At 40.1% G+C, this 16,777-nt stretch overlaps 1 protein-coding gene across 1 annotated transcript in view; it reads left to right on the top strand.

Annotated features, from left to right (window-relative positions):
* The first annotated feature begins 13,240 nt into the window (after positions 1 to 13,240).
* Positions 13,241 to 16,777, top strand: part of FNDC7 (fibronectin type III domain containing 7) — a 32,111-nt gene continuing 28,574 nt past the window's right edge. The window contains exons 1-2 of the mRNA XM_055584899.1: positions 13,241 to 13,469; positions 13,979 to 13,997. Of these exons, the coding sequence (XP_055440874.1) occupies positions 13,407 to 13,469; positions 13,979 to 13,997 (82 nt within the window). The 5' untranslated portion in view covers positions 13,241 to 13,406. The remainder of the gene's footprint in view (positions 13,470 to 13,978; positions 13,998 to 16,777) is intronic.

Below are 16,777 nucleotides of genomic sequence, written 5' to 3'. Positions count from 1 at the left end.
ATCCTGGGTGTTGGCTTCCCCCTTTTGTTAACTTTATTGTGGAAATAGATACAATGTTAGTAGAGTGACACTTTGAGCAGAAGGATATTTTAGTGCCCAAATGACAAGTGAATTTTAAATGTGTAGATGGAATTAGACATACATGATGGCCAGCAATATTTACTAGCGTTCTTAATTACAGTTCCCGTTATCCTTGGGTGTTACTTGCATCAATAGGTTGTTTTTGGTTTGAATAATTAGTATTACATCAGAGGTCCTTATTGCAGGACTTTGCAATTAGGTTATATTTTAGAATCATTGAAAATTTGGACTTGAAAGAGCTTTTAAAAATAACTTCCAATTCTTATAACAGAGGCCCAAAGATCAGCCATTGACAGGGCTATAAGGGAGTCTTCTAACAGTATTAACTGACCATATTAACGTTTGTTTTCTCTCACTATTCATATTAGCCAATGAGATGGGCACTCAGATGCCACCTTGCAAAAAAACCATTAAATGGGACAAAGGAGTACATTTGGCAGAGTTCTTCATATGTGGGCTTAACATTTGTACTTATTTAACTTCAGAAAAATCTCATTAAATGAAGAAATTCTAAGAAAATACTCAAGAGTAGAATACTCAATGATCTTTTAAGCTCAGTGTCAAGTGAATGAACACTAGATAGGTAGCAATTATAAAACTTCCTGAATGATGAAAGCCAATAGATTTAACAAATATTTAGCATACCTAAATGGATGGCGCTACGCCTTTGAATATAGTTAATTTGGTGGTGTATTTTGGTAAAACATGGAAAGAATTTATTTCAAATAGAAGTGAAAATATCACTGCATTTAGTTTCCTGTCATTTTGCTTTTGAGCATTTTGATATATAGGAGAACATGTAAATAATACTAATTAATGCCAGACATATGCATGACTTAATTCGGAGAATGGCTTTCTAAAAGACTGAAAACAAGCGGCTCTGAAAGACATCTCAGGATTCTTTCTTGCAATTTTTGAGAAAACTTATTAAAAAGCTTTTGATAGAGCTTAGTATAATTAGCAGCCTCTATGCAGTTTTCTCAATTTACTAAAATTTCACTTTTCCATGTATTATCTTGCATCTGTTTTCTAATGTTCAGTTTGCAATTAAATCCAATACATGAGCTAGTATGTTATTAGTCTTGATATTTTAATACAAAATTTACATTTTAATATCTCCCGATTTATAATCTATTAGTTGGGTTTAGTTTCTTACATCCTCTAAGGCAGTAGTCCTTAACCTGAGTCATAGACTTATTTTTTGGAATCTAATGAAACCTACAGATTATGTCTAGAAAAATAAAAAGGGTTCTAAAATTCGCTCGTAATTTCAAAAGAACTACAGTTGTTCCATTCCCTTTTTTTTTTTAAGCTGTGTTTAAAAAAACAGTATTATGTAGTTGGTAATGAACAATACATTTGGGACCTGAGAGTGTCAACTCAGTCATGTCTGACTCGTTATAGCCCACCAGGCTCCTTTGTCCATGGGATTTTCCAAGCAAGAATACTGGAGTGGGTTGCCATTTCCTCTTCCAGGGGATCTTCCAGACCCAGAGATTGAACCCACATCTCCCTCACTGGAAGGCAGGTTCTTTACCACTAGTGCCCCTTGGGAAGCCCAAGAAGAAAGGCTTCCCTAACCGGGAATTGAATCACCCAGGCAGTGGTGAATGCACCAAATCCTAACCACTAGAGCATAGGGAGCATTTGATAGTCTAAAAATCCTTCATCTCATCGTGAAATCTTGAACTTTACAAATAGTTCTGAGGTGGCATTTTCACTTGAGGATAATTGGCCATCAGCGTTTGTTACTGCAGGAAACATGGCAACATGAATACAAGCAACTGAAAAACATCACCATTGTAGCTGACTTAAAATCCATTAGTCTGTTTCCCAGAGCATTGATTGTTGCATTTCTATTTCATAATAATGATCTGTAATGTATTGCACAGGTAAAATTACTCAGGTTGGGGGGGGTATGTGTGTATGTGTTAGTCACTCAGTCGTGTCCAACTCTGCAACCCCATGGACTGTAGCCCATTAGGCTCCTCTGTTCATGGGATTCTCCAGGCAAGAATACTGGAATGGGTTGCCATTCCCTTTTCCAGGGAATCTTCCAGATCCAGGGATTGAACCCAGGTCTCTTCCTGTAGTTATGTAGGCAGATTCTTTACTGATGGGAAGCAGGGTGGTGTCTAGATGGAGTTGAATTATTCAACAACTGACTTCTTTTGCATTTCATACAATACAAGCCATGACGTTTTATATAAGAATATGGAAAGAATTTCATGGCAGTCCAGTGGTTAGGACTCGGTGCTCTCACTGCCTAAGGCCTGGAGTCAGTCACTGGTTGAGGAACTAAGATCCCACAAGCTGCTTGGTATGACCAAAAAAAATTCAAAAAAGTAATAAGCTTCCCTGATCAGCAAATACCTCAAGTCCAGTAATCTATAAAGTGGGCTTTCCTTTGTTAGTATTTTTTTCAACCACTGGGAAGCCGAATTATTTCTCTGTTGAGTCCGTGGATTTAGCTGACACCCACAAATAAATTCTTAACATTTTGAATAAACAATGTAAGTGAAAACAAAAATATGACAGTGTTTGCTGAGCAAATGCAAGAGAAATACTCTTGCCCTCTCCTCCTACCCTACTATTTAGAAATTCTGCAATCACCAGTGCCTTGCTACTCAGGAGGGCCAAAAGAGATTTCTTAGATGCTGGACTCATCCACCCAGTCCAAGTACTGGTTCAGTGAACATTTCTTCCTGAATAAATTGTTCTATCTCTGACCCCTGTTCTGGTAAATTGAATTACATTGAGCCTTGTAGGACTACCACTGATTTATGGGTCAATTACCTATTTCCTAGCTGCTAAATCCACCCTTCATTGCTCTGCTTTGTAATAACAGGATCTGAGCCCTTCAGATACTTCTCTCGCTGGTCGGCAAGTTTTGTTAAGCTTATCAATGGATGCTGGAGGGTTGCTGCAGAAAGAAGGCACTTCTCTTTGTGGTTCTGATATTTTTTTTCTTTTGCAGTGTGTAGGGGCCTGTGGCATGTAGGACACCCAGTGTTGCCTCACAGGAGGGGTTTGCCAGCAAGCCCACTGGTCCCCCTGCCAACTTCCCAGCCTGTCTTGCTGGTGCTCCAGCTGGCAACTTCCCAGTGGGTGGCTTCCTAACTAGTTTCATTGACACCCCCTCTCAAGCCCTGGATCTCAGTGGATCACAGCCACGCCCTCTCCAACAAAATCTGGATCTCAGCCTTGCAATGGAAATTGCTTCCAGATTTTCTCTTAAGTCCCCTTCCTTAGCCCTAGAGGCAGTGACTGCTCCTATAGCCGCTATTTCTGTATTCTTAAGAGCTTTCTTTACCCTTAGTAGCCCTGTTACTGGTTAGTAATTCTTTATACAAAATTTTCCTTGTTCAAATTACTGTGTGTTTTCTCTCTCCTGACTGGACCCTGACTGATACATTAATAGTAGATTAAGATACCAGTCTTAAGGGTGCCACTTCATTAGGTTGGTTGGTAACTCCTGATGTAGTCTGGTATGATAGAGTCAATCCAAGAAGTTTGTTGAGAATTATATAAGTGAATCATACTGACTCCTGAGAACTAAGAATTGTTCAGTCCTTAGAAGAATGGAAAAGACTTGTAGAGTTGTCCTCATGAAGATGCTCATGTGAAAGGGATACCATGATAAACAACTTCCCTGAAGCTCCCTTGCTTCTGGCTGACTTTCTTGTGTTTTTTTGTTTTCTGTTACGGTCAGTGGATATTCTTGCAATTTCTCTGTTTCCCATAAGATTACCTGAATTTCTCTTCCTTGAAACCCATGAGCCTTGTAGTTTGTTTTATTGTAACAACCAGGAATCCCTGATCAGTGGAGGGAGGTCTTGTCAATTTCCTTTACACTAAATTCTTAACCTGTCTGCACTTGGTACAAGTAAGACTATGTCCTCTACTTGACTGGATTGGCAAAGAAGTCAAAGAAGTCCTAGGTACAATTCCCTTTCCTTGGTAGAAACGAGTTCCTCGAGGGGGAGGTACAGAAATGGTGGAAGAATGGAGTATGAATGAGGGCAACCATAAATCTCCATAGTGTCCAGTCTTTTTCTGGACAATCAGTTCTGCTCTGTATTCCTACTTTGTTTTTATTTACCTTCCGGTGTGTATTTCAGATATTCACTAGTTTCTTAAGTCCTCTACTCCACCTCCACACTTTTCACACACACACAGACTACCAAGTGGACATTCCTACACTTGCTGCCTTCTCTTCTCCAAACTAAAAGATGAACTGTGGTCACATCTATCTTGTTCTCCTCCTACTTCTCTTTATCCATCTGTTAAATGTTGCAAATTCTGCCTGAAGCTTATGCCTTGTGCTTATACCTTATTTGTTCATTCATGTGTCAGAGACTTCCCCAGTTCAATATCCATTTTCTGTTCCTTTCTAGCAGTAGAATTTGTTCTTTTTTTAGCCACATGTTGGGATGAGGGAACTTGTTTCCTGACCAGGGATTGAACCCATGCCCCTGCCCCCTGCAATGGAAGCATGGAGTTTAAACACTGGACCACCAAGAAAGTCCCTAGCAATAGAACTTTTTGATTGTGTATGCCATTTTCTTTTCTTTCAGCTCAGTTGACATAACCAGGAGACCAACTTCTCACCAACAAGATGTATGTGGCAGCAGGAACCTTTCTTTAAAAGCTTACTGGCATATAGTTCATCTTTTCTTTTCCCTCTACCATTGCTGAATTCCGCTGCTTAGAACTTTGATATGACAGCTGGAGCTTTATCTTGGACTAGTAAAAATAAGGCCTCATCCTAGGGATGGCCGACTAAAAAATTTAAGGGAACGTGGCTTCCTGAGGACTTCATGGAATAGAGTTGCAACTCCTGGATGCTCTGCTCCAATACTTAAGAAACTTAAAAGAAACTTCTGTTTAAGCCACTTTCTTTATAGTTTTTCTGTCACTCTCAGCAAAATGAATCCTAGAATTATATATTTGAAATCTGGAATTGTATGCTAAGTAACAAAACTGAGGGGCTTCCCTGGTGGCTCAGAGGTAAAGAATCTGCATGGAGAAGAAAATGGCAACCCACTCCAGTACTCTTGCCTGGGAAATCCCACGAACAGAGGAGCCTGGTGGGGGGTCCATGGGGGTCCCCAAAGAATTGGATACAACTTAGCAATTGAACAATAAAACCTAAAATACTTAACATTAGCTTGGAGGTTGGGCATCAAGAAACATGGACACAGGTATTGTGGGCTAGAAAGCTGATGATGCTTATTATGCAGCATCATAAAATGTTATCTTTCTTTCATTATCTTTTTTAACATTTTACTTTTTGGCCATGCTGCATAGCCTGTAGGATCTTAGTTCCCTGACCAGGGATCAAACTTGAGCTACCTGCAAACAGGGGTGCAGAGTCTTAACCAAGAAACGTCAGGGAAGTACCTCATTCTTTTAGCTTTTATTTTCAGCCCTTCTCGTGGCTTTTGGATGACTGACTAACTTTGATTTTCCTAGTATTATCCTATTAGTGCCCTAAGAATGTTTAAACAGGGTTTCCCTAATAGCTCAGTTGATAAAGAATCTGCCTGCAGTGCAGAAGACCTGGGTTCGATCCCTGGGTTGGGAAGATCCCCTGGAGAAGGAAATGGCAACCCACTCCAGTATTCTTGCCTGGAAAATCCTGGAGACAGAGGAGCCTGGTGGGCTACAGTCCATGGGGTCACAAGAGAAAGACACGACTTAGCAACTGAACCACCACAATGTTTAAACAGACTCCATATCCCTTAGGACCTAAACTCAAGCATTTACTGCTTTGCAGAATTCCCATTTCTGAAAGAATTTCAGACAGTTGATAAGCATAGGAATTCAAAATTTTAAAATAAATTTATAGAAAGCAACTGCTTTATATGATTATTTCCTGATGGAACTGTTCATCAATAACACTCATAATCTATTTGACTACAACTAAGAAGTTGACTTCAGCCAGAAATCAGTTGCTGCTGACATGAAATCATTGTATGTTTCTACCTCTTCTCTGAACCTCTCAGCTCCTCTAATGTTCATGTCCACAGATTATATCATCTGCTCTCAGTTGTTCATGTCATCCATAGACCTCAAAAGATATTCCCCGACAATTTTAATGCTTGTTGGGAGTGGTAAGTGGGTTGTTTTTTTTTTTTAACTTTATTTTTGGCTGTGCTGGGTCTTTGTTGCTATGCGGGCTTTCCTCTAGTTGTGTAGAGTTGGGGCTACTCTCTAGTTGCCACGCATGGGCTTCTTACTGTGGAAGCTTCTCCTGTTTCAGAGCACGGGCTGTAGGGTGCATGGGCTTCATGCAGCACACATGGGCTCAGTGGTTGTGGATCCCTAGCTCTAGAGCACAGGCTCAGTAGTTGTGGCACATGGGCTTTGTTACTCCAGGGCACGTGGTATATTCCCAGACCAGGGATTGAATCTGTGTCTCCTGCATTGGCAGGTGGATTCTTTCCCACTGAGCCACCAGGATAGCCCTGGTATTGTTTAGTCAGTAAGTTGTGTCTGTCTGACTCTTGCGACTATACCCACCAGGCTCCTCTGTCCATGGATTTCCCAGACAAGAATACTGGAGTGGGTTGCCATTTCCTCCTCCAAGGGATCTTCCCAACCCATGGATTGAACCCATGTCTCCTGCTTGGCGGGTGTGTTCTCTACCACTGAACCACAAGGGAAGCCCCGGTTCAATACTTAAAGCTTAACAAATGTCTCAATACCTCTTTCCTCACTGCTACCAGAATTCTTAGTGATTCCAGTACCCATCGAACAATTTTTCCAATTCTCAGGCCTTTCAATTTCTTGATCACCTGACTTGTAATGTTTCTTTTTTTTTCTTCCACTTGAACTCAGCTGCCATTTCCCATGGTTAACATCTTAGAACTGGACCATCACCAATAGCAAACTTCTCCATAGTTACATTTCAAACATCCCATTCTCTATTCATCTACTCCCCATTTTCTGCTTACTTCCCTCGCATATCCTTTCCAACAATTCTTTAACTCCACTGGGTCCTCCTGTCTATTGTTCCTGCCGCCTTTTCATTCTCCACTGTGGTCCCTTCCACCTCCATGGTCACAAGGCAGCAAGCCTCTCTTGCCCACCCAGCTTAGTTTCCACAATCCATTATTGGAAATCACTTCTTTATAAACATTCTCAGTTCCCTTGCTGCAGTCTCTCTCCATCATAGTTGCCTCATAATACTGCTATGTGTGTGTGTTAGTCACATCCAACTCTGCAACCCCATGAACTGTAGCCCGCCAGGCTCCTCTGTCCGTGGAATTCTCCAGGCAAGAATACTGGAGTGGGTAGCCATTCCCTTCTCCAGGGGATCTTCCCAACCCAGGGATCAAACCCTGGTCTCCTGCATTGCAGGCAAATTTTTTACCGTCAGAGTCACCAGAGAAGCCCCCAATTAGGACTAGAAGTAATACCCTAGTCTTACTTAAATACAACTCTCAGTCTTCTCTGTGCCTGCACATAACCAGAAAAATAGACAACCATGCTGACTGGCATCTCTTTAAATTCATGACCATGACCATGAATGAGTGGAACTCTGGGCTTGTGTGAGCCTGAGAGTGGTGCCTCAAATTTTGCTCCTTTCCTGCCTCTCTAGCCTCACCCTCCTCTGACCCTGGTAGATGCCATGGTACACCATTCACTTTGGTAAATCTCCCCTCCTGAAATCAGGCAAGGAGAAACTGTATTTGTTCATCTCCCAGTCTTTGGATGTGATTGCCCCAGGGAAGAGTGTGTGATTTTGAGCAAGGAACTCTAGGCTAAGGGCAAGCTTGAGAGAGGCTCAGCTAGTGTTCCAGCCACCAACACTTCCGCAGCTAGGGGGCGTGAGTGCTCATCTTGCTCTGGCCAAGCCCTCCAGTTCTTCAGGCCCTTTCCTTTTCCTCCTCCCTCTGCCTGGCATGTTCTTTTCCTGTTTCCAAGGGACTTATCCTCTCTTCCCTGATGTCCATGCTGAAGCACATCATTGCTGGAGAAGTCCTCTCTGACTGTGGTATACAAACTCAACTCCATCCCTCCATATTCTCTCCTGTTACTCTGCTTTTTGTTCATGTTTAGTGATACCTGGCATTAAATAGTTCTAACATTAGCTGCTTCTCTTGGTCTTCCTCTTACTAGAGTCCTCCATGAGTGCAGAGCTCTGATTTGCTTCTGTTTATATCCTCAGTGCTCCTAACAGTGCCTGGTATGCAGTAGGTACTCTATGAAAGTGAAAGTGTTAGTCACTCAGTCCTGTTGTGTCTCACTCTTTGCAACCCCTTGGACTGTACCTGCCAGGCTCCTCTCTCCATGGAATTCTCCAGGCAAGAATACTGGAGTGGGTTGCCATACCCCCTTCCAGGGGATCTTCCTGACCCAGGGATGGAACTGGGGTCTTCCCACACTGCAGGCAGATTCTTTACTACCTGAGCCATCAGGGAAGCCCCATAGAAATGTGTTAAATGTACAAGTGAAAATGTCTTGAATGCATAGTAGTCAACTCACAGAAGACAGTGGTTTAGTGGAAGGATCTTAGAGTGTAGAGTTAGACTGATTTTTTTAAAACAACTTTAGTGAGATAAACTGACATACCATAAACTGCACATATTTATAATATAAACTCAATGTTTTGACATATGTATACACACATGAAACCATCACCATAATTCAGATAACATACATGTGCTTCATCCCCAGTTTTGTAATCCCTCTTGTAAATGGCAGGTGCTAATAGGGATGGATGAATTTAATGTTTTCGTTAAGGACCTCCCACTATCTTTCTCGGCGCAGGGACATGCTCCAGTCCTTTTTTTCTCTTTCTTTCTCTGAATATAATTGGCATATAACATTGTCAAGTTTGAAGTATAAATCTGGGGTGTACAAGTGTTGGTTTGATACATTTCTATATTGTACTTTTGTAATCCCTCTTTTCTGCCCTTTGCCATCCCAGGCAACCATTGATTTGCTTTCAGCTTTCAGAGTACTTTGCATTTTCTAGAATTTTATATAATCGGATAGGTCTACATATATATATATTTTTTGGCTTGGCTATTTTTCAGTCAGAATAATTATTTTGAGATTCATTCATGTTGTATATATCAGTAGTTCATACATTTTTTTACTAAGTACTAGTCCATTTGTCATTCAGTTTGGTTGTTGGACTTGATGTGCTTACATTTTGGTGCTATTTTAAAAATACTGCTAGAAATATTTGTGTAAAATTTAAAAATTTTCTATTTGAGTATAGTTGGACTGTGTGAGTTTTACTGTACAGCCAAGTAAATCAGCTATATGTATACATATATCCCCTCTCTTTTGGATTTCCTTCCTATTTGGATCCCTACAGAGCAATGAGTAGAGTTCCCTGAGCCATGCAATAGGTTCTCATTCAGTTCAGTTCAGTTCAGTCACTCAGTCGTGTCTGACTCTTTGCGACCCCATGAATTGCAGCACGCCAGGCCTCCCTGTCCATCACCAACTCCCGGAGTTCACTCAAACTCACGTCCATCAAGTCGGTGATGCCATCCAGCCATCTCATCCTCTGTCGTCCCCTTCTTCTCCTGCCCCCAATCCCTCCCAGCATCAGGGTCTTTTCCAATCAGTCAACTCTTTGCATGAGGTGACCAAAGTACTGGAGTTTCAGCTTCAGCATCAGTCCTTCCAATGAACACCCAGGACTGATTTCCTTTAGGATGGACTGGTTGGATCTCCTTGCAGTCCAAGGGACTCTCAAGAGCCTTCTCCAACACCACAGTTCAAAAGCATCAATTCTTTGGCACTCAGCTTTCTGTATTGTCCAACTCTCACATCCATACATGACCACTGGAAAAACCATAGCCTTGACTAGACGGATCTTTGTTGGCAAAGTAATGTCTCTGCTTTTGAATATGCTATCTAGGTTGGTCATAACCCTCCTTCCAAGGAGTAAGCGTCTTTTAATTTCATGGCTGCAGTCACCATCTGCAGTGATTTTGGAGCCCCCCAAAATAAAGTCTGACACTGTTTCCACTGTTTCCCCATTTATTTCCCATGAAGTGATGGGACCAGATGCCATGATCTTAGTTTTCTGAATGTTGAGCTTTAAGCCAACTTTTTCACTCTCCTCTTTCACTTTTATCAAGAGGCTTTTTAGTTTCTCTTCACTTTCTACCATAAGGGTGGTGTCATCTGCATATCTGAGGTTATTGATATTTCTCCCTGCAATCTTGATTCCAGCTTGTGCTTTTTCTAGCTCAGCATTTCTCATGATGTACTCTGCATAGAAGTTAAATAAGCAGGGTGACAATATACAGCCTTGACGTACTCCTTTTCCTATTTGGAACCAGTCTGTTGTTCCACGTCCAGTTCTAACTGTTGCTTCCTGACCTGCATATAGGTTTCCCAAGAGGCAGGTCAGGTGGTCTGGTATTCCCATTTCTTTCAGAATTTTAGTTACCTAATTTATACATAGTATGAATAGTATATATGTATTAATCCCAATCTCCCAACTCATCCCACCTCCTATTCCACCTTTCCTCCTTGATGTCTTCACATTTGTTCTCTATGTCTGTGTCTCTGTTTCTGTTTCACAAATAAGATCACCTATACCATTTTCCTAGATTCCACGTATAAGCATTAATATATTTGTGTCTCTCTTTTTTACTGACTTCACTCTGTATGACAGTCTCTAGGTCCATCCACAACTCTACAAATGACCCAATTTTGTTTCTTTTTATGGCTGAGTGATATTCCTTTGTATGTACATTGTATGCAAGTTTTTATATGAACATATGCTTTTATTTCTCTTGGGCGAATAACTAGGAGTGAAATGACTGGGTCATATAATCAGTGTGTGTTTAACTTTTTAAGAAATAGTCAAGTTGTTTTTTGGTTGTGCCATTTTATGTTCCTACCAGGAATGAGATTTCCTTGCTAACATTTGGTATCATCAGTCTTTCTAATTTTAGACGTGTAGTAAGTATGTAGTGGTATCTCATTGTGGTTTTAATTTACATTCTCCTAATAACTAATAATGTTAAGGATTTTTTTTTCCCTCACCATGCTGCTCGCAGAACTTTCCTGACCAGGGATTGAACCCTAGCCATGGAAGTGAAAGCTGAATCCTAACCACTAGGCCACCAGGGAACTCCCTAAGGACATTTTCATGTACTTATTTTTCATGTATATATCTTCTTCTGTGAAATGTTTGTTCAAATCTTTTGCCTGTTTTTTATTGAGTTATTTTCTTATTACTGGGTTTTGGGAGTATATACATACACATATACATACATATATATTTTTTCTAAATTTTAATTAAAAATTTTTTGGATGCAAGGCCTATGTAAAACATGTGATTTGCAAATATTTCCCCCAAATATTACTCTCTGGTTTGTCTTTTCATTCTTGGAATAGTGCAGAAATTCTTCATATTGTTGAAGTCCAATTTATCAAATTTTTGCAATGGATCATGCTTTCAGTATTATATCAAAGAAATCTTTATCTAACCTAACATCACAAAGATTTTCTTCTTTTTTTTTTCTAAGTTTTATATTTTTAGATGTTATGTTTAGGACTATACTCCACTTTGAATTAATTTTTATATGGTGTGAGGTATGGATTAATGTTTATGCTTTTAGCATATGGTTGTCCAATTTTTTTCAGCATCATTTGTTTTTGGGTTTTTGTTTTTGTTTTTTTCATTTTTTTTGGCTGCACAGCTCTGTTCGGGAATCTTAGTTCCCCGACCAGGGATTGAACTCATGTCCCCTGCAGTGGAAGTGTGGAACCCTAACCACTGGTGTGTGTGTGCTTGCTCACTCAGTCATGTCTGACTCTTTGCAACCCCATGAACTGTAGTCCACCAGACTTCTCTCTCCATGGATTCTCTAGGCAAGAATACTGGAGTGTGAGTAGCCATTCCCTTCTCCAGGGGATCTTCCCAACCCAGGAATCAAACCCAAGTCTCCAGTTTTGCAGGCAGATTTTTTACCATATGAACCACAATGGAAGCCCCTGGACTGCCAGGGAATTCCCTCAGCATCATTTGTTGAAAAGACTCTTCCCCATTAGATTGCCTTTATACCTTTTTGAAAATCAATTGTCACATATATATTGGTCTATTTTTGAACTCTGTTCTGCTCTATTGATCTACTTATCTATGTTGATACCAATCCTTATAATTAGGCTTGTCTTAATTACTATAGATGTATAATAAGTCTTGAAGTCAGAGAGGGTAAAATCAGTTCCTTTTACCCCAGTTGGAAGTGGAGTCAGACTGATGAGTTTTAATCCAAGCTCTATCATTTAATACTAGTATGATTTCATACAAGTCAGTTAACAATGTTTATTACTCATTTACATCCTTGTCTATTGTTAGAATGAATATTATAGTGCTTGGATTAAATGCCAATTATTATTAAGGGTCTGAACTAGAAAGATGGCCCTGGATCTAACAGGTACTAGAATGTCAGGGCAGTGCTGCGATGAATGAATTTAATGTGCTCATCAAGGACCTCCCACTGTCTTTCTCAGTGTAGGGACATGCTCCTGTCCTTTCTTTTCCTTTCTGTCTCTCTCTTTCTTTTTTTAAACATACAATTGATGTATAACACTGTCAAGTTTGAGATGTAAGTTTGAAGTGTACAAGTGTTAGTTTGATACATTTACATATTGTATGATTATTGCGGTAGCATTATCTAACACCTCTATCACATCACATAAGTATTTCTTTTTTGTGTTGGGAACAGTTAAAATTTGGTCTCTTAGCAACTTTGAGGTTTATAAATATTATATCATTAACTATTAATATAATCACTATGTTGCATGTTAAATCCCCCAAATATATTTTTCTACTAGTTTTTAGTTTGTACCCATAAACAACATCTCCCCAATTCCCCCAGGACCAGCCCACAGCAGAACTGATCACTTTGCATTGAAACAACAGAAAGAATAACAAATAAAGGTGACAAAGAAGAAATTAAAACTGGTCAGAATCCCCAAGTTTAAAATAGTCATTCCACTATGTCAATAATTTCTATACAGCTTTGTTAAATTTTTATTTAGAAAAAAATTTGAATAGAAAAGGAGAGCATTCTACACCCAGTTACAGTAGCGGCCCGCTTGGCATGGCTTATTTCCACTCTCTTCTTTTTTTCAGCCTTTGCAATACCTGTACCTGCCAGTCTCCAGGTGCCCCTAGTTACAGGTCAGCTCCACACAGAAGGGGAGGAGCTACTTCCCAGGGTCTGTTTCCAGCATTGCAGCCCCACATCCCAGCAACCAAAAGTGCTGCCCACCTGGAGACAAAGGAGGACCTTGCCCACTTCGTTGTGTGCCATGTGAGTGCTCAGTCCAACAGGATGGCTGGTGCACCGCTGAAATTTTTATCTGTGGTTGGCTTCAGTCTTATCTGCCTTAAAATGGTGAGTTCACCATTCTGACCTATCTGCAACTATTTAGGGGGGAAAAAGATACATTCAATATCTTTCTCTTTTTTTAAAGGCTTTGGGGGTGGAGAAATAGAAATCAAGATACTTTGGGACCATACCAAGATTGTATATGTTTGTGTGTTTGAAATTTAATGCCATTTACTAGTAAAAGAAAACAAGAATATCATTATGTTTTAAAGACAAAGGTTTCTAAAAAATCTGTCAGCAGTTACTGAATTAATCAGTAGGCAGATTCGGGAAGAAAAATGAAATAGAAATACGATCTGCCTCCAGCCTCTCAATTCTGTTTAGGATTGCTTTCTGGTAGATTTTAGTATTGGGGAAATAGTTTGTGCAAATCGCTACTGTGTATGGATTGGAAGATTGCTCACATTATGTATAAGCATGTTGTTCTAAGTGTATTACTGCTCTGATTTAGGTTTTATATTTCCTCAAATGGTGTTTTTCTTTATAGTTCTAACTTTCTAAACTTTTCTTTTCAGGTTGCTTCAACAAAAACAGGTAACATTCCCTGAAATGCAAGTTTACCCTACCCATATTTCATTTTCATTTCCACTATTAAATCTTATACTGCCCTAAAATAGAAAGGCTATACCAAGAAAAATATTCAACATTTTTTGAGTACTCATATTGTGAGTATAACTGGTAAGACAAATACATTGATCAAACTTTAAAGATACATCCTCATAAGATATTCATCTTGAGCTGTATAGAGTCATGCAGTCATAGATTTTTCTCAGACATAGTTACCCATTAGTAAAATATTGCAATGATTATCATTCTAGTCAAAGAAAAAAAATTATAGTGAAGAGCCTAATTTATATAAGTTTTCTTATTTGTCTTCTAAGGAATTAGAGGAGAGAGCTAGAAGCAGTTTTGATCAAAATTTCAAGATTCTCTACTTTAATAAAAAAGATTTTATACCTCTAATATTGCATCCATAAAATATAGATAATGATAACCCAGAGCTAGAAAAATTCTTTCTTTTAGAAGATTTTATCACCATTTTTCTTGAATAAATGACTGAAGGCAAGGATTATTTCTCTACAGGTTTCTCCTGGCTCATACGTTCTAGAAATTTAGGTTTCTAGAATGGAAATTTACGTTCAGAGATTTAGATTATCTGAAGAAACCATATTATATCAATTATATCACAAACTCTCTTAGCAATTCAGTACAAATAAGAACAGTTTTTATTTATTATTTTGTTCATTCCACAGAAAAGGAAATATAAATAAAGCATTTAAAATATGTGATAGAGATTTATGACTGAGCCATAAAAATCTGTGCTTATAAAATAGGTTTTTAAAAATTATTATGCCATGCTTTATTCTTACTTATTGTTAAGACACCTTCAGTGCTGACTAGGAAGCTGTGAGAAGAACTATTTGGCCATATATACGAAGTAATTTTTAAAATAATAAGTGGCCTTTAAATGGATGAAATCTACCTCTGCTGTCTCTTAGAGGGTCCCAGAACACCCAGACACACTGAGCCCTCAAAATGGGCCCCTTTTCAACCCCACTCTCCACACTATTTGAGAGAAGGAATGGGACAGGCTGAGATACTGATGATGCTGTCAACTGATTCATCCTGTCTTTTCAACAGATGCAAAGTGTTTTATTGATACTGCATAGGAGGTTTCATTTGGTGTGTATGTGTATTTTGATTTTCTCTGGGCTCTTGGCATCAGCTACTTTTCTGTGTCTGATCCCTGGGGCCAGCTGGGATAATTTAGATCTCTGAGTTGGTAGAATGCACAAATGCTGAGACTCAAAGGGTTCCACTTTTGGTTGATTGCAAATCTAGGGAATAAATTTTTCTCTTTCATCAATGCAGTAAGTGGGCCAAATATAGAACTAAGGAAAAGTGAAGAACCACTGCTAATTTATGGAGACTTACACGTCCTACTCAATCTCATACCTTTTAAGGGAAACATAGTACAGTGATGTTGATCTTTTCTCATTGCCATTACTGGTCAGATGCTGCTCTAGATGCCATGTGTAAACAGGCACTCTGTCTCTCCAGCCTGTGCCTACCCCAGACCCTCCAGAATCCCACCTCCTCTGGTAGCAACCCCCACCCCCATGGCAGTACCATGAGGCCTGGCTTTTCCAAACCCAAAATTTGCTGGCCTTGGTTCATACACACAGACACACAGACACACACACACACACACACACACACACACACACACACTAACCCTCCCTACCTTTCAATGTGCCCTTACATTCACTATTTCACTTAATCTTTACTATCTTAAGATGCAGACATTTTGCATTTCAAAGTAAACTCAAAGATGTAGGAATTATTAGTATTCCGTATATTCAAGACAGAAAACTGAGACTGGAAGAGGTGAAGTCACTTGTACATGTTGATGCATGCGTGCTCAGTCGCTTCAGTCGTGTCCGACTCTTTGCGACCTTGTGGACTGTAGCCCGCCAGGCTCCTATGTCCATGGGATTCTCCGGGCAAGAATACTGGAGTGGGTTGCCATACTCCTCTCCAGTACACATTCACAGACAGAAGCAAATGGCAGAGCCAAGGCTCCAACCTAGCATTCTGGAATCTAAATCCTTTTCTGTTTTCTTGCCATGAAACTCTGTGTTTCATCCTGCTGATACTGGCTTTATGTACTACTATGCTGGGCAACTGTGCCCCTCCCAGATTAATTCAATAGGACAAAGTTTGTGGAGTCCTCAGGCTCCTTGACAGGCCTGTGGGGAGATAGTCCGTGTTATGCCAGCCTTTTAGATGCCTTTCATGAACCACTCCATGAAGGCACTGTCACAACAACGTCTGGTTTGGTTGTCAGTTGTCCAGGAAATCAGTCCATTGCAATGAGCAGGACTGGCTAACAGGAGATAAGATGAATAATGGGGTCAAAGGAAGAAGCAGAGGTTGAGAGATACCACAAAGTCAGAGGAAAGAAGGCCAAGGACTAGCCAAGGACAAGTAACTGGGGCGCAGAAAAGGGATCAGTGTGTAGGAGGAATGAATGTGAGACCCCTGGGGGGCTTTCTGTCCTGCAGCGGGGCGGGGACATAGGCGCTTCCTGAAGAGTCAGCTTCTGCTGGCAAATGGCTAAGATGAATCCCTGCAACTTTTCCCCAGGATATATAAGCCATCAGAGTTTTCTTTTGATGGTGAAGGAGACAGTCCTGGGTGATGTTCAAGGAATGTCTGGCCAGTGCACAGTGGACTCTTTGTCCATTCTTGCAGCATGGTTATTTCTGAGATGCTGCCAAAGCCAGCTCTCTTGGCCTTGGGGACAGAAAGAG

The sequence above is a fragment of the Bubalus kerabau genome, chromosome 6 (genome assembly GCF_029407905.1).
Source record: "Bubalus kerabau isolate K-KA32 ecotype Philippines breed swamp buffalo chromosome 6, PCC_UOA_SB_1v2, whole genome shotgun sequence".
Classification (NCBI taxonomy): Eukaryota; Metazoa; Chordata; class Mammalia; order Artiodactyla; family Bovidae; genus Bubalus; species Bubalus kerabau.
Note: the sequence above shows the minus strand (reverse complement) of the source record. Positions and strands in the feature narration are given on the sequence as shown.